Source organism: Tetrao urogallus (genome assembly GCF_951394365.1).
Source record: "Tetrao urogallus genome assembly, chromosome: 6".
Lineage (NCBI taxonomy): Eukaryota > Metazoa > Chordata > Aves > Galliformes > Phasianidae > Tetrao > Tetrao urogallus.
This window is the reverse complement of record NC_136819.1, coordinates 23,799,734-23,817,343: the sequence shown is the minus strand read 5'-3', so window position 1 is coordinate 23,817,343 and position 17,610 is coordinate 23,799,734. Positions and strand designations below refer to the sequence as shown.

The 17,610-nt window shown below is 56.3% G+C and overlaps 3 protein-coding genes across 5 annotated transcripts in view; 1 reads left to right on the top strand and 2 right to left on the bottom strand.

Annotated features, from left to right (window-relative positions):
- Positions 1 to 504: 504 nt before the first annotated feature.
- Positions 505 to 1,185, top strand: MDK (midkine; the record flags this gene model as incomplete). Its single annotated transcript, XM_079537255.1, has 4 exons — positions 505 to 583; positions 659 to 820; positions 894 to 1,055; positions 1,160 to 1,185. 4 exons carry the CDS (start codon positions 505 to 507, stop codon positions 1,183 to 1,185), a joined length of 429 nt encoding a protein of 142 aa, XP_079393381.1.
- A 1,770-nt stretch (positions 1,186 to 2,955) lies between these two features.
- On the bottom strand, positions 2,956 to 12,674 carry CHRM4 (cholinergic receptor muscarinic 4; the record flags this gene model as incomplete). 3 transcript variants are annotated; one of them, XM_079537180.1, is made up of 3 exons in its annotated part: positions 2,956 to 4,433; positions 4,547 to 4,588; positions 12,472 to 12,674. In XM_079537180.1, the coding sequence occupies 3 exons, from the start codon at positions 12,506 to 12,508 to the stop codon at positions 2,956 to 2,958; spliced, it is 1,557 nt and encodes a 518-aa protein (XP_079393306.1). The 3 variants fall into 3 exon arrangements, with proteins under 3 accessions (XP_079393306.1, XP_079393305.1, XP_079393304.1); XM_079537179.1 differs by lacking the exon at positions 12,472 to 12,674 and adding an exon at positions 8,559 to 8,613; XM_079537178.1 differs by lacking the exon at positions 12,472 to 12,674 and having other exon boundaries at positions 4,547 to 4,658.
- Positions 12,675 to 16,703: 4,029 nt separating this feature from the next.
- Positions 16,704 to 17,610, bottom strand: part of AMBRA1 (autophagy and beclin 1 regulator 1) — a gene marked incomplete at both ends in the record, with an annotated part of 114,757 nt that continues 113,850 nt past the window's right edge. The window contains one exon of the mRNA XM_079537217.1: positions 16,704 to 17,194. Coding sequence (XP_079393343.1) covers positions 16,704 to 17,194 — 491 coding nt within the window. The remainder of the gene's footprint in view (positions 17,195 to 17,610) is intronic.

Here is a 17,610-nt window from a genome sequence, read left to right as displayed (position 1 = left end):
GCCGGGGCTCCTCTTTTAAAGCATCACCTGGCGCGTCCTTCGGCTCTGATGCGGGGTCAGTCCGCGCGGGGCGGCGAGGAAGGATGGGGACGGGGCCGAGCCGGGGCGAGGTGTACGGGCGGTGGAAGGTTGCGTTCCGTGCGCCGGGACTGCTTCCAGCGAAGGGGGCAGCGCTCAGCACTCAGAGCTGGGTGCACGCGTGCACACGCACTCACCCGCCCGGCAAACGCACGGAGGTGCGCTGGGAGCCGCGGTGCCGGCAGTGGGCGCCGCTCTCCCATTAAAGCGCTCCTCGAGCTCCCACGCTGCGCGTATCCGTCTGTGCGAACTCCGCTGGCTCCGCTCCAGGCCCCTCGCGGCAGGGGGTTCGCTTTCCATGCCTTTCTTCCCCCCTCCGCCCCCGGATTCCGCGGGGGCCGGGCCGAGGCACCGTGGCAGCCCCTGTGCTCCTGGGGCCCGGGGCGATGCGCGGTGCCCATCCCTCCCTTCCCCGCTCCAGGCAGGATGCAGCCCCGGGGCGTCCTCCTCCTCCTGGCACTGCTGCTGCTGGCGGCCACCGCCGAGGCTGCCAAACCCAAGAAAGGTGAGCGGGCGCCCGGGTGGGCACGGGGAGGTCTGGGTGTGCCGCCCCGTCTCCCAGCCACCGCCTCCCTTGCAGAGAAGGCAAAGAAGGAGGGTTCCGAGTGCCAGGACTGGCGCTGGGGGCCCTGCGTCCCCAACAGCAAGGACTGCGGCTTGGGCTACCGCGAGGGCACCTGCGGCGATGAGAGCAGGAAGCTCAAGTGCAAGATCCCCTGCAACTGGAAGAAGAAGTTTGGAGGTGCGAAGGTGGCTGTGGGGGGACTGGGGCTGCGTTGGGGCCACACGTTCCTAATGCCTCTCCCTTCCTGCAGCTGACTGCAAGTACAAGTTTGAGAGCTGGGGAGGGTGCAGTGCACAGACGGGTGTGAAAACACGCTCAGGCATCCTGAAGAAAGCGCTGTACAACGCCCAGTGTGAGGAGGTGGTCTATGTGAGCAAGCCCTGCGCTGCCAAGATGAAGGCCAAGGCCAAAGGTGAGTCCTCAGCTCCCCCAGGCAGCGCTCAGGGTCAGAGCTGGGCAGGGAGCTGCTGGTGGTTGCAGTAATGCTAACATATCTTCCATGGTCATTGGGTGCAGCTAAGAAGGGCAAGGGGAAGGACTAGAGCGGGGTGGACGATGTCCTCATCGGTCCCAGACACATGTGCCTCTCCCACCACAAGGAGCCACACTCCAACCGCCTTCCTCTCCTTCTCCTCCTCTTCCTCCTCCTCTCCCCACCTCCTCTGCCACCGAGATGCCTTGTTTAATCGTTAGTTTTGTTGAGAGCAGACCAACTGGCCCTGGGAAGCTGCTGCCATTGCCCTGGGGGCTGCTGCAGCCATACTGACCATTGCTTTGAGTGGTGCCGACTGGATGCTCTCACCTCTTTTGGGAAATGGGTTTTGGTTTCTTTTCCAATAAAATTTTTAAAAAAACATAACTGAGTCAGATCCTGCCTGACATCCCTGTGCAGCGGTGCAGGGCTGGGACCCCAGGAGAGGAAGGGGATCTGGCCCTTCACCTTCACATCCATCTCTGCTCAGAGTGATGCTGTGGGGAGGCGGTGCCATCATGGGGTTCATAGCACCACCAGGGTGTCTGCCAATCCCTTGGGACCAGAGGGAGCGGAGCAGTTACTGTGTGCCTGGGGCCAGCAGCCTGGGTGCCACCCACATCAGCCCCACAGCAGCACCTCATCTCAACAGCACTTCAGGCTGCTGCCCTCTTCTTGCTCCCACCCCTGTCCTGCGGTGGGTGACAAAGGCGCATACAGGAATGTTACCGTGAACGATCTGCGTCTGCACTCACTGTCCCTATCAGGGCCCATGGGATGCTGAGGACAACACCACATGGAATCCTCAACCTGTGGCCTTTGGTTTCTGGTCCGAGGTCTTTATTTGCTGGGGGTCAGCTGTAGCTGTAACACTTCTCTGAAACCCAAAACCAACCCGCCAGGCAATGTGGGTAATGCTATGTCAGGATCCTAAAGGCAGTGGCAGTGAGGGGGGCAGGGCAGCCCTTCTCCAGGTTGCACGGCATTGCCCTGGCATGGAGTGAGACAGACAAACAGACATGGCAGTGTCCCCACATTTCAGCAGAGCCCCAGCCTTGGCAGAAGTGAGGCAACAGCACGATGGGGCCTGGGCTGCACGCACGGGGCCAGGAGGGGCTGGTGGGACCCCACATGCTGAGGACTCTGCAACAGCAGAGGTTGTGGGGTTACGTCCATTTACAAAGCTCAGCAGTCATCTCCTGTGTCCTCCCTGGGGCCACCATGGTGGGACAGTGTCCCACACTGTCCCCACAGGTCCCTAGGCCAGGAGGTGACATTGAGACAAGGAGGGAGCTCACCACTGCTGCTTGGGCACAACCCCAACCTCATGAGTGGACAGTCCGAGGGCCTTCTGTGCGCACACCTAAGCCATCCAAGTCCAAAGTGGCTGGCAAAAGTTGGGCCCCCCTGTTTCTTTTCATCTTGGGTAATAAATAGTCTACAAGGCTATTGAAAGCACCCAGCGTTAGGCTGTTTGTGTGCAAACAAGCTCGGACAGCCGGGAGACAGTCAGCCACAGGGAGAAGAGGCAGCCAGTCTGATGAGGAGTACTGATGCTTGTCGGCCAATACATCCAGGACATGGAGCTGGGAGGGCTCTGGTTAGCACATCTGGCCTCAGCTCGCCTTCCTCCCCATCCCTTCAGTGAGTCCCTGGGCTCAGGGTGGCTGGATGTGCTGCAGCTCAGAGGTGCCGTGGACTTTTATCAGCACTATAGGGCACCACCTGCCAGCACTTCGCAGTCTGCGCTTCTGTGAGAGGGAGCAGAGGACCTCTCCAGGTGAATGAGACGAAGGGGAGGACTGCCGTAACGTTGCTGAAGTGGTCCCTGAGCACCAGCTTACCTGGCCGTGCCAATGTTCCTGTACTGGCACATGAGGAGGTGCTTAAAGGTTTTCTTGAACGTGGCATTACAGAGGGCATAGCAGGCTGGGTTGATGGTGCTGTTGACGTAGCAGAGCCAGTAGCCGATGGACCACACGGTTTCCGGAACGCAGGTCTCACAGAAGGTGTTAATGAGGACCATCACATTGTAAGGAGTCCATGTGAGTATGAAGGCTAGCAGGATGGCAAATATGGTCCGGGTGACCTTCTTCTCCCGGGCTGCCATCTGGCGCTTCTTCCGCACTTGGCTCCTGGCGATGCTGGCAAACTTCCTGGCGACATTGGCAGGGCGGCTGTTGGACAGGGAGTTGTGGTCAGAGGCTCCTGCCTTAGCTGGGACGATCTCGATGGCGGTGACACATTCGGTCCCAGTCTGCTTGGTGACGATTTTTATCTTGGACCACTTGGAAGTCGGGTTCACCCGAGGATGGGCTGGGCTCTGTCCTTGTCCTGCTGGCAAGATTTCCGTTGTGGGCTTGTCTTTGGTGGTCTGGGTCATGCTGACTGTGCTGGACTCATTGGAGGTCTCCTTCTCCTCCTGCTGGCCAGCGGCCTCTGTCTGTGCAGAGGGCTGGTCATCCACCTTCCCATTCCTCACCTCCTCCTTCACCTCCATGGCCCTCTTGGGGGAGTTATTGTTGTTCTGTTTGACTGGGGGAGCCTTGAAGAAGCTGAGGGACTTGCCTTTCCTCTCTTTCCTGCTTTCGGGCTTGTGTCTCCTCACCCTGCTCCTGCTGGCCAGCGAGATGTGGATGTACAGCACCGTCATGATGACCACGGGCAGGTAGAAAGCAGCGATGGCCGTGCCGAAGGTCACCGCCGGGTTGGAGAGGAACTGGATGTAGCATTCCCTCTCGTGGACTGTCCTCTTGCCGACAATGAACTGCCAGAACAAGATGGCAGGGGCCCAGAGAATGAAGGACAATATCCAGGCGGCTGCGATCATGAGCCCCGCCATCTTGGTGGTCCTCCTGGCCGGGTACGTCAGGGGCTTAGTGACACAGAAGTACCGGTCAAAGCTGATGATGAGTAAGTTCATGACTGAGGCGTTGCTCACCACGTAGTCCAGGGCCAGCCACAGGTCACAAACCACGGCCCCCAGTGGCCAGTAGCCTTTGATGATGTAGACCGTGTAGAGGTTCATGGAGAAGACTCCGATGATGAGGTCGGCGCAGGCCAGGCTGAAGAGGAAGTAGTTGTTGACAGTCTGCAGTTGGCGGTTCACCTTGATGGACAGCATCACCAGGATGTTCCCCACCACGGTGACGAGGCTGAGCGAGCCGGTGACCGTGGCGATGAAAACCAGCTCCACCGTCTTGTAGTTGGTGGGGGGCTGGATGGCCACCTCGGAGCGGTTGCTGAGGGTGACGTTGTCGTAGGTCAGGTTGGCCATCTTCGCCTGCCAGGGCTGTGCCGAGAGGTTGTGCATGGGGTCTGCAAGGAGAATGGAGACAGAAAGGAAGAACATCACACGTGGCGGTCCGTGCGTCTGTCCAGCGTGGCTGTGAGCCCTGGGAAAGGGCCGTGCCATGGCTCTTCGTGCTCACCTGTATCTCTGGCAGCAAAAAGCTCCTTCTGGAAGAGGAAATCTGGGACAGGGAAAACAGCAAATTTTGTTACAGCTTCAGCCCAAAGACGTCTGTGTGAATCCCACAGCATCTTACTGGGCACTGGTCTGGCCTGTCTTCCAGCTGGGCTGAGGCCCAGGGCTCAGACAGGCTTCAGTTTCAGGGTAATTAGCCTCAGATGGGTTCACAGCCCAGCCAGGTGTGGGAGATAATGGGCAGACAGCCTGCATTCATGGAAACCTAGATGTCTATAGCTGACCCCCGCGGTGATGAGTGAGAGGAGAGTGGTCTTAAAAATAATCAGTGCAATGAGGGAGCATTTCCCAGAAGAGGAAAGAAATGGAAGTGCTGGGTGGGCAGGGCAGGGAAGCTGATCTTCCTCACCAGTACAGCTCCAGCCCCTAAGTCTGCTTTAAAAAAAAAAAAAAAAAACCAACAAACACAAAACTGTCTTTCTTTTCTACTAAGATAAGATTGCTGTGTTAGGTTTTTTGTTTGTTTTGTTTCCACTAAGTTTATAGACCAGCATCCCCCTCTAAGTGCATTTAATGGCATGGCAGAGGCTTGCACTCTCAGTTGCCCAAAGTAAAATGGAAGTGCAGCTCATCCCCCTGCGCAGCTCACGAGGAGGGAACAGGAGAAGCTCGATCCAAACGTCCGTGGATGCCACCCAGAGGTCAGGCTGCAAACTTCTGGGTTGAAAAAGGAAAAAGTGGATCCTCGGGATGGATTACCGTAACGGGCGATTTGAAAGCGGCGGCTGGCTCTTTTCAGCCATGCCCGGCCCGTCGGCCGGAGCCCGTGGGACATCTCACGGCGATTCCGATGCTGATGCCCACACATCCCCAGACACCAGCCGGATCTCGGCCCTGCACGCTGTCCTTTGCCGGCAGCACTCAGCCCCAGGCCCGCCCTCACCATCCTCTTGCAGCAACCTCGGCTAACGGCCTTGGCTCTCCCCGGGACTCCCAGCACCCCTCCTTCCTGCAGCGCTTGGGATGCGTGGGGCTTTCGGCAGAGCCTGGGATGGAGCTACACTTTTGCTGCCTACTGTTTGAATGCTACCTGCCTTAGCGGGATGCTCTCGGTCTTCTATAGCTCTGGGCTGGAGCTCTGACAGCAGCCAGCGCAGATACGGTGGGGAGAGGGGAGAGCAGCAGGAGGGGAAAGAGGGAGAGGCTGAAAGGACCACAGCAACAGGTGTCTGCCCCACAGCAGCTGCGCCCTCCTTGAGTCTGGGATCAAACACCTGTGGGAGAGACAGGGACTTGGGGGAGAGAGCATCAGGAACAGGTTGGGGCTGAAACCAAGGCAGCTGTGGCGGAGCAGGGATCGCAGTTGCCCTGCTTGCTGCTTTCAGCCCTGCCTGGACAGACTCCACAAGGCACTTGTCCCATCCCTTTCATCCCATCCTGCTCCATCCCATCCCATCCTGTCCCAGCAGCCCTGCTCCCAGCCGAGGAGGCATGGGGAAGCTCAGGGTCCAGGCGCCAAGCTGCCACTCGGGATCCGCCCTGTGACCTGGACATGGACATCATGTTTGCACAAAGTGATGTTTTCCGCCCTTGGCGTTGCACAACCGAAACCTCAGAGTTTCCCACAGCCCAATCAGCCCAGCGCTGCTGGACCCAGACCAAGGCAGCATTAACCCTTAGTGCTACAGGAACAGTCAGCTCCTGCCCTGTGTATCTCGGTGATTTCTGAGCCCGACCTCATGCTTTGACCCCTCTCTCCTCCAGGTGCATGTAGCTTGGTGCCCTGAGGTACCACCACTGCCATGCCCGGCTGGCACTCAGGCAGTGCCAATGCTTGCTGCTGTTGTGCCCTTTGAGGAGCCGCAAAATGCATTAAGGCCATCATGGGCGGTAGAAGGGTCACCTTTCTACATCTCCAGCATTTGGCTTCCAAACACTGCCCACTCTGCCTGCAGCACTCAGCAGCACTGGGGAAGCCTGCCCACTGCGCAGGGCTCTGCCTTTAAAGGCCAGGCTGCTGCTGCCCCTCCTGCCGGCTGACCGATGGAGCTCCTCTGCCGGGCTCTTGAGGCTGAGCAAACAGCTGCCACGGCTCCTGCATTCCCCCGGCCCCTCTGCGTCACGGCAGCAGCACAGGGCCAAGGCAGCTCTGCTTGGAATGCCAACTCCAGGCACGCTTCAGTGAGCTCACAGATGCCGGTGTGAAGGAGCTCCAGCGGTGCTCGGGTGCTGAGTGTCCCCATCGCTTGGGGGTGGCGCTGGTGCCGGCAAAGGCTGAGGAGTGGGGATGGAGGTGCGAGGGGATGCAAACAGGAATGGCTCAGTGCAAAATCCTTCTGTCTTACTGCCCCAGCACACAACTTGTGGCTTCCGAAGCTGTCCTTTAACTGTGCAGCTCAAGAGCCAGTGTGGATGGATGCTGAAACACAAGCAAACCTCCCTTGGGTTGATGGAGAACAAGAGGGGCACATCCCCACGGCTAACAGAGGATAGATAATGCCCTTTAATGGGCATTTTGGGGCATCAAGGGGCAGCGGGGCTGTTCAGGCTCTGAACCTCCTGCCATGTTTGTGTGTACATGGGCAGGTGAGCCATGTTGGTGCCGAAGGCGGCACCCGCTGCAAACAGCTCCCATTTCCTCTGCTGCCACTCTCCCCCCATCCCTCAGCCCTGCAGTACCCACTAGCCCTTGGCAAGTTGCTGGCTGTGTCTCAGCATGTCGAGGGACAGCAGCTCCAGGGCTGAGGCCTGCTGGGTGCTGCTGGGCACTGCTGGGCACTCCTGCTCCTCCTCATCTCGTTATTTTTATTACCCAGACTTTGACTGTGTTTTCCTGGGGAGATGTTTGTCATTTTCATTAGAAACAACAAACAAACAAACAAAAAAGAATAAAGCAAAAAAAACCCCACAACAACGACAAAAACTGATATCAATAGGATCCTCGTGGGGACAGTTTAAAGAGAAAAACCACGCTCCTCCTGCAAACTCAGAGTAATTGGATGATGGCATTAATTAATCATTTCAGTTCATTTCTCTTCTATGAAAGAACACAGACTGACCTGCCGCCGCAGGCACGGCGTGTGGCTGAGCACACCATGCTGATGGTGCCCCTCCTGTGTGCCCCTGCCCAGCGGACGCAGGGCACAACGCGGGGCCGGGTGACACAGCCGCAGCCCTGGGCTGTGTGGCAGCAACGCGGCTGGGGAACGGCAGGTGCCCAAGCGCCAGGCGCTGGAAGTAGCAATGCTCAGAGCATGCCACCGCTGCTCAGGGTCCCAGTAAGAGCCCAGAGCTGCTGCTCTGCAGCTGGGGAAGCAACGCTCCAACCACGGTGTTGGCAAGTAGCAGGTCGAAATCACGGCCACAGTGAAGTCAGAGGGCTTGAGACCGAGGAAGGACAGAACCTGGTGTTGCACTGATTTGAGAATATGCCAAGGGCCGTTCCTCTGTTTGAAGCCAATGTCATTATTTTGGGAACGAGGTGTGTGCGGCTGCCCGACCCATCGGCCGCAGGCAGCTGTATGCGATGCGCGGCCCGGGGGAAGCACTGCCCTTCGCAGCACGGGGCTCTGCGCAGCGCTGCGCGTCCCGGGTAGGGAGGGACAAAGTAGCGAAAGGGAGGGCATCTCGTCCCAAAACCAGGGGGAAGCAAAGGCGAAAACGCACGTAGCGTCCTGCCTGAGAGACAAATCTCCGTCCAAGAGGAGGTACTGGGGAAGCGAACGCTCCCGGAGCCGCGGGACGGAGCACGGCGGGCACAGACCGCGGAGCGGCGCCGCCCGGACGGAGCCGCCGCCGGGTGCAGCCCTGCACCGCTCCACTCCCCCTGGGCCAGGAAACGACGGCGGTTCCCGCTGCGGAGGGCCACTCCGGGGGCACCCAGGAAAGTTGGATGAGAGCCCCCCGCGACTCCCGAGCGCTCCCCCGCCCGGCACCGCGCACCCCGACGCGTGACCCATCATCTCCCCGGATCCCAACGGAGAGACCCTCGGTACCCCCGGCCCCGCGGCACTCACCGGGCAGCCCCCAGGGCGCGCCGTCGCCCGCGGCCGAGCGGTTCTCAGCGGCCATGGTGCAGCGCCGAGAGCTCCGCCGCGCCGTCGGGGGCTCCGGCACGCATGGCCCCGGCCGGCACCCGGCTCCCGGCGGCGCCGTGCGGCGGAGGGCGGGGAGGGGCGGGGGGAGGGGGAGGACCCGGCTCTGCCGGCCCGGCCCGGTCCCCCCCTCCCAACATCTCCTCCCCGCCCCCTCCCTCTCCCGCCCCCAGATGTGCCACCCCCAGATGTTTGTCGTCTCCCCCCCCCCAAACGCCGGAGGAAAGCTTTGGGTACGGGAGTGGGGGGGGAGCACAACGTCACTGTGCCGCGGCCAATCCCCGCGCCGCCGCTCCCCCCCAAAAAACCCCTCGTGTGCCCCCTCCTTTCCCAGATGTGCTCTCCCCCGCTCCCCCGGCAGTTGTGCCGTGAGCCCCCCTGCGCCCCTCACCGCGGCGGGCAGCCCTGCAGCACCGCGGACAGCGGCGGGCAGCGGGCACCGAGCGTGGCACCGCAGGTGGGGAGGGCGCGCTGGCAGCGCGCGAAGGCAGCGCCGGGCCGCTTACGGCCACGGGGGAGCTGCGAGAAAAGTGCCTTCGAGGCCGCGGCCCAAAGCCCTGACCTCGGGCACACCCCACCCTTTCCTCTTCCTTCTTCTCTCCCGAAGAAAATCGGTGTCAGGGAAACCGCTGCGCTCCGCGTACACCCGTTTGGCTGAGTGCTCCCAAGCCGATGGGGCTGCGCTGGCACTGGGCTGCTTGATGGGCTCCTGCTGTCACGGGTAGGCATTCAAGGCCTCTCCCGTCCCGCACAGCTCCCCCAGCACCTCACGGAAACCTCCCCCAACACTCCTAGCCCCTGCAGCCCCCACCGAACCCAGTGCTCCCATCTACACGCTTTAAAATTCATCAATATTCAGTCAAATACAGGCTTGGTCTAAAGAAAACGTGCCTGATGATGGAATTATTTACATTGCAAATCATTTCTAATAACCCACCAGTAGTCAGCTTGATAAATGCTAAACCATTTATCAGCCAAATAATAATAATAATAATAATAATAATAATAATAATAAAATATAATAAAAACAACTCAGAACCTGAGAGAGGGAACAAGCAGGTGGAGATGGGGCTCAGCCCTGTGCAGCAGCACTGAAGCACTGTGTGGGGAGCAGTGCCAGTGCTGATCCCCCCAGCAGGGACCTGAGGCCCTGGGGGCTCTCCCAAAGGGAGGAGAACTGCTGGGGGTACGGCCAGGATGCCAAATCTGGGCAGAGCCAAAGGAGGGCATTGACACCTCACTGCTCAGCAGCATCTGCCTTCCGTGCTTTCAGAGATCACTGCTGCTATTTTAAGGTTGCACTCAATTTTGTCACATTTGCCATATAAGCACGACTTGGAATATTTCAATATAATTGTTGTGTTGCAGTCCCCATTCTTGCAATGCTTATTTGCTTTCTGGGTAATGGAAGGGGTAAAGTGCTTTTGAATCACTTCTTTTATACCCATTATCCAGAGGGGAAAAAAATTAAAAAAAAAAAAGAAAAAGAAAAACTAAAAAAAAAAAAAAAAAAAGAAAGAAAAAAAAGGAAAGAAAAAAGGGAAAAGAATCAAGTTGAAATGCAGGTGTGAGCTGTTCCCAAGCTAATGAGCCGGGTGCTCTGTTGGGTCCTTACCCAGTTACAAGCCATCCCCCTTTGCTCAGTGCACTGTCTGGTGCTGCTGGGGCGCAGGGCACCCCAGGCAGCCCAGCATCACCATCATCCCAAGGCAGGATAGGCTGGGGAGGGCCGTGCTGAGGCTTTGGGCACTGCCTGGGGCTCACAGCAGAGCTGGGGGTGGAGGAGGCTCAAGGCTGCAGCAGGAGAGAGCTCTGTGCTCCACTGGCCAGGCTAATAACCTTGTATTAAATTATGAGCCCGGGCTTGTGGCTTGTTTGTTTTTATTTTTTTTATAAGCTGTCTGTTTAGATTTATCACCGCAATTCCTGATAGTGCCTTGTCGGGGATCATTACGATAATCGCAGTGCAGTGTCTGCGGGGAAGGGGAGGGGAGCAGGGTGACGGGTAGGAGCTGCCTGCAGCCTTTTGGGGCACAGGATCCGGTGAGGGGGAGGCACAGGGCAGGAGCCCTCGCAAGGGGATGTCGGCGAGACACTGCCCAAAAGGCGGGGTTAGGGCCCATGGGGTTCCACACAGAGGGAGGGGGGAATCAACCTCCCAGCAGGAGGTCTCCATCCATCTCCTTCTCCAACTCCATCTGAATGAAGATACTGCTGGGAGGAAGAGAAGCCCTGAGAGAGGATGTGCAGAGAAACCCAGAGGATGCAGTGCAGTTGGAAATTAGAAGGTTCTGTTTTGGCATCAATCCTTCACCTCCCCTTAATTCCCAGTAATTACACCATTTATTTAGGTAAGGCTCTTGGAGCAGAGTGAGCAGAGGAGAAAACAGCAGGAGGCCCTCCACCCCGGCATGCCATCCTCCCAGCCAGCTCCCTTACACACTTGGGTGTGCAAACAAGCACGTGCAGCCGTTCTCCTCCTCCTCCCCTCAGCAGTTCTTGCTCTGCCCGTGCCAGCAGTACTCCAAGACCCTCTCCCGCAGCAGGAAATAGTGTTGTGACCTCCAGTGAGACTATGGACCCCCAACTCCAGGATTAGGAGAGAAGCAAGCAAGGAATAGTGAGAGCAGCACCTGGAGGAGCAGCCCGCAAGCGTCCCATGCTGCGGTGGGTGGCTGGGCTGGGTCCAAGCTCCAGCAAACACCATCTCCAGCCTATCCTGCTGCCATCAGTGTCATCAACTGCGTGGGAGGCAGCACTCCTAGGAAGAAAAACCCATTCAAGTGATGAGCGTAAGACAAGTAACAGTAAAGAGGGGGTGAAAAAAGAGCAGGAGGAAGATGCTTGAGAGAGTCACCCAGTAAGAGCCTATAAACTATGTTGCTCCCTGGTAGAGAGGAGTCAGGGGAAGCAGGGGCACGGACACCTTGCAGCAAACGTGCCATGGCCCTTTCAGTTTCACTTGGTCCCTAGAATCTGGCTGAGGTGTTCCCCAAGCTGGGTTTACAGAGGCAGCGAGCAGCTGTGGGTAGTGCTCATCCGTGCCATGCCATGCCCGCCACCCCGGCCCCGTCTCAGGGCCACGACCTCCATTCCATGTCCCCAGCACATGCTGCGCACTTGGCTGCATTGAGCCCACCAAGCACTGTGCAGGGCTAATTTCTGATGGTGCTGTCACGATGCATCGTGTCAAATACCTCACAGGAGTACAAGCACATTATGCTGACGCAGCCACCTTTGTCAGCCAGAGCTGAAATCCCAACATGAGAACACCACAGGTTTAGCCTTCCTCAGCACCCCTGCAGCAAATCCACGCCAGGGGCCTCTCGGGGTTCCTCGCAGCCCAGCACTGCCTGAGCCCCCTGCAGCCCAAATGCTGCTGCTCTGGAGCTGCACTTGGCGCCTGCAGCAAAGCAGCAGGGCCAGCCTCACTTCCTCCCTAAGTAATTGCTTTAATTAGCATAGGACTTGATGTAGGTGATTAGTTCTCGGGAACTTTGGCAGCAGGCAAACAGACCAGCACAACCCCTCATGGCCTTTGCATTTATCTGCCTCAGTGCCAGCCTCACTGCCAGCTGCTGATCCATCTCCATCAGCCCACATGAGCCCTCGCTGAGCCCATCTGGGGCTGAAGTGCTCAGAAATAACTAACTGCCCATTACAGCTGCCCTACCACATGGTGATGTTGCCCAATCTGGAGGAGCAGCCAGAGACCCCAGAGCTCTCGGGATGTCACTGCTTTGTGAACCTGGGAGAAGAGGAAAGGCGAGGGGCTCGGCAAGATGATGGAGCATGGCTGCAATCTTCAAAATGACTGTTTCTCTGATTTCAGCACTTGAGAAGGCAGCAGGTCCTGGAGCTCTGAAGTCCATCCGTCTCTCCCAGTGCCAGCACCATGCGCTCCCGCTGCCCCAGCACCCACATCTCCCAGTCCAAGGAAGGAGCAGATGAAAGGCTTCTGCTCAGGATGCGGCATGGAAACAAATCCCTGTGCTCTCTGGAGTGTGCCCAGCACACTGTGGCAGCGGGCAGAGGCCTCTGCTCCAGGTGCTGAGAGGAAGGGGTGCCATGACGGGGCTGGGGATGGCTGAAGGCAGCAGCTGTAAGGGGAGGCCATTCCCCACTGTGTGCCGAGCCCCGCGCAAGGCTGGCAGCAGTGCCACATTGTGTGCTGCACACCAAGATCCCAATTAGAGGCAGACGCCTCACATGCTGAACACTTTAATTAATTTGCCTTTTCCTGTCAGAGAATGGCTTCTTTGACAGACTGGGAGGGAGCAGAGAGGGCTGCTGCTGCCCAGCAAACTGCGCTTCTGCCTAGGCCAGAGAACGGCTGGCTGCAGCAGAAACCCACTTGTTTTTGGAAGGAGTCCCACCTGCTGCTGGCCTCCATAGGCCTGTGGATGAGAAGAGCCATGATGAATGGCTGCATGCCTTAACATGTGGGGAAAGGGACATCATCAGCCACTGCCACAAAGGAGGGGAAGGCTCCCTGCAGCCAGGCCCCACAAGCTCCCCACCAGCTGCTGCGCAGGGCTGCCTGCTACGCCTGGTGCTGGTGCACTCATGGGTTGCAGCAGGGCCCATACAGGGAAGGATTCACACAAAAGGCCCCTTCCAGCACAGCAGCTCCAACCAGTATTTCCAGGGCCCCAGGCTTCTGGTTCCTTCTCTCTCTTTTCCTTGCTAACCTAAATTACATTGGGACCTCTGGCTGTTCCCCTACTCTTCTAGCTCATTAGGGTGCTTAGAGAACCCCGGCTCCCACAGAACCTGGCCAACCCATTATTAACCTCCTTCCACACCAAGAACTGGCTCTTATTTCGCCTCCCATTCCCACCTCAATTTTCATCTCTAGGTGGACTTTACACCCCTCACCCTGGAGGTGACTCACTTTCTTCAATTGCCTCTTGTGAGGGACTTCATCAAAACCCTTTTGAAAGCTAAATAAAATTCTCAGCACTGCATTTCTCCTTTCCCTAGGATTTTGTTAGCACATTAAAAGACTCCTGACAAGCTAAGGCTGAGAAAAGCTTTTGGTTTTTAAGATTATTTCCTGCTCCTAAGCAGCAAAGCTCTCATTTTGCCTCCTAAATTGGGCCAGCAAACACGCGTGGCTCCAGCTTGGTTTCCTCAGGCAGCTCGTGTTGAATTTCCACCTCGCTCCTGGCAGGGTGCTTGCCTCCACGCTGTGTTATCACGCTGCAGTGAGCAGATAAGCTGCAGGCTTTTGGGAAGGAGCCTCTCAATCCCACGGCCTGTGCTGCTCTGTACCTCAGGCAGGCTGCGGGGTGGCCACAGGCCCACACCAGAGCTCAGATCAGCCCTGCCCTAACCAACCTCTAGCTCTTGGGCTAAGGAATCCAAAGCAATGGCAAGGAGCTGCACTTGGCACATTCTAGGACTGCACTCCAAAAATAAAATATGCTCCTAACACATGAGGTCCAAGAGCACCTGCTAGTTTTGTGGCCATAGTAAGAAGCCTACAAAGCACATCCAAGGCAGCATCTGCTCCATTCCGCTTACAGCTTGTACAAGCACAGAGGCCAGGCCACGGCTGTCACCACGCTTTGGCCCAAAGCTAGAGAGCGGATTAGGAGGAACACCAAAGCTACCTGCCCTGATCAGGCCCCCAGCCTTACATCATCTGTGGGCTTTCCTCACAAGCCTCAAACAAGCAGTTGCTTTGGAACTTCAAAAGTGTCCCAAGTTGATGTCAAGTGGAGCGGCTGCAGTTTGCTGCAGCTCCCACTGGAGTTCACTGCCGCTCTGCCAGCATCTCAATAGGGACAGGTCCTGATCAAGCGGCAGCCCCCAGCAGAGCAGCTTTGGGCCCTGCACAGAGTGCCCCTCCATGGCAGCAGGCCTTTGAGAATCTCTTGCTAAAGCAAGACAGCCCAGAAGACCTTTCTCCAACCATGATGGAAATTTTTCCGTAGATAGTTTTGGCTCTGATTATGGAAATGGACATCTGTAAATGCTCTGCAACACATCCACTGAGAATGGGCCTGAAGACTCTTCCAGAAACCACGCAAGGAGAGGGAACGGGAGATGCCAGGATGAGCTGAAGCAGAAGCAGTTTTTTCCAGGCTCTGTTTTTGTTTTCAAGCAGAGCAGTAAACAGCTCTGCCCAGACCTGCGCCGCCTTGTCTGCATGAGTCCTCAGCTGAGACACAGCTCCTCCGGCTCCCAGGGTCGGCACATCCTCAGGTCACACTATGCTGAGGCTACAGGGATGCATGAAGCCTTCCTCATCACACAAGGGAATCCCGTTTCTCAGGCTGCTCTCCTGTCAGATCAGGGATGTGGTTGGCTCAGGGCAGGTTTAAGAGTCTCATTAACACTCTGCAATGAGGCCTGGCAGCAGCTGATTTGATTTAAGGTTCATTTCCAGGCTGTGATTTAAGAGAAGATTTGCTTAATGTTCTCTAACAGACTCTTCTGACTGGGAGCCTGAGTGCTGCCTAATGACAGCCTTATTTATTGTAACATCTTTGCAGTGCAGAGTCTAGAGGAGCAGAGCAGAAGCACAGCAGCTGCTGGCAGGTGCTCGGATGGCAGAGGAAGCATCCCTCTGTGCAGACAGTGGTAACAGATGCTGGGGTGTGCATTCCTTTGTCCAGGACAGCTAGACATTGCATCTCTTTTCTGCTTTAAGAGGTCAGCAAGACAGGTCTCTCTCTGCTTGCCTAAAAAGGACAGTGCTGTTGTGTACTATTTTGAACAGGACAGGAGAAATGCTCCCCTTTCTCTCTGTTGCAGTACCTGAATGATAGGAAATGCAGAAGTGCCTGTTCATCCTCAGACTGGTTGAAAGCCAACTTGCAATTGAGATTCTCTATTCCTCCTCTCTGTTGCATAGCTGAAGGCCTTCAACTCCAATGCTGAACCTGCCATCCTTCCGGGAAGGGAATGACTCTTGTCTGACATTTGTAAGCTACCTTGAGTTTCTGAGCTGGATGTACCTGTCTCCCAAAGCCGATCCCACAGACATTCATCACACAAATGAAGACAGTAGGTCAAGCAAGGGTTTGTCATATTTTAATGACGTTGATCTTTGGTGTTTCCCTCGTTAGCATTCACACTCTCCCCGTCCTTCCTCCACAAACCTGCTAGGGATGGAGAGTTACAAACGAAAAGGAAAATCACATCTGAGACTAAAAACAGAATATCAGAGCCTTGATTTCTCCACTAGAAACTACATGTACAAGGTCAAGATTTCACATGCAACACCTTACATCACAGACCCATACCTCACACCCTGGCCTGGAGCTCAAAGACATTTCCTGCCCTCTACCAAGGAGGTGCAGCTCAGTCCTGGCACCATGAAACCACTGGGATGGCTCATTCATATTAATGTTGGCACAGCTTAGAATATCCTTGCGTGAACTGCAACCTGACTGGAGAGCAGTAACCCCTATCCCTCTACTCATCTATATAGCAGCTCTGTTTAGGTTCCTGACAAGTACTAGCCTAATTCTAAGAAGGAAAGATCCCCACTCGTAAGCAGTTCCTGAGCCATGCAGGTTTTGATGAATCCCAGCTCTTCCCAGAAAAGACCACAGCACAGGACTGTGTCCCGGAAGACTCCTCTACTCCAGCAACAGCACTGGAGCACCACACCCAGGTTTGTACAGGAGGGCTGTCAGTCTCCAGAAGGATGCTGCAGGCCCATTTCCCTTCACTCTGCTGATCAGCCTGTATACGCATAAAAGGGCAGGAAAGAGGAAAGGGAAGAAGCATGACAAAGAATGACACTGACCAAACTGCAGGGTTGAGCTCAGCAGATCCCACATGACTTCAAAATCTGCATGGGGTGCAGCCAGTATTGTTTATATTCCTGTTTATATTCAGCAGCGGGAATGTTGGAAATTAAGATAGTATGCTTTCTTGCCCATGGCTTCCTTGCAGTTCTTGTCTGCTACCACTCACCCAGGACATAGAAACCCTCTGAACTACTAACATCCTGTCGGAGCCACACGTCCCTACTCTTCCAGCTTCTGGCCAGCTGTGAGGTACAGGTCTCTGCTGAGCAGTACAAGGGTAGCACCAACACACAACTCATCTCTACCTGTTCCGCGACTCCCCACTGGTGCTGTCATTACTATAGAAGTTGGTACTGTCAGGAAGATGGTTATTATTAGTTAGGTCACTGTATTCGATTGGTCCCTCAGTGTCCATGGAGGACTGGACCTGCTCCGGCAGGTCCAGATCACCAGTGTCTTGTCCTTCACTCTCGCCAGAGGATGTCCGCGGGCTCAGGCCGTGCTCCGACAGCTGCATAGACTCTGAAAGGATCCGTCCCTCCAGCTCAGCTGCCAGCTGCTGTGAGGTGGACTGATGTGCTGATGTGCCCTCAGCGCCAGTGGACTCTGCACCAGTCTGAGAGCTGCGGTGAATCCGGTGACTCACGATGATGTTGTTGCCAAAGCCACCCATGGACGCCATGGTGGTGCTCTGCTCCCGCTGGACCACAGCAGTCATGCCTCCTTCTGCCATCAGCCTTTGTATCCTGCTCAGGGCATCCTCCCCACTGGTCCCATATTCTGGACCTTCACCTGCAAAGAGAGAGCAAAAGAAACTTTGGTGTGCCAGGCAGACTAAAACACCAAGAAAACACATGCTCTGGGTTGCTGAATAACGGGGCACATGTGCTGGGACAGAAAACAGGCTTTGCTCCAGAGGAATCCCAGTATTTCATTTCTGTAACTTTCATTGAAATGCCAAACAAATGCAGTGCACTCTGTCAAGAAGTCCAGTGTGTAGGTTTCCGCTCTCCTCAACAGATATCTTTCAAGGAACATCTCTTAAGGTCTTTGTCTATTCTTCCTCAGACTTCCCTTCATAATTTGGCTGCGCCGAGCTCTGAGGGAACCACTGTCAGATGCCTTGGCTGCTGAAGATCACCTCTGAAGAAGAAAATCTCTCAGAAAAATAGCCCGTGTAGGAGATTAAACCCCACAGCAGGAACATC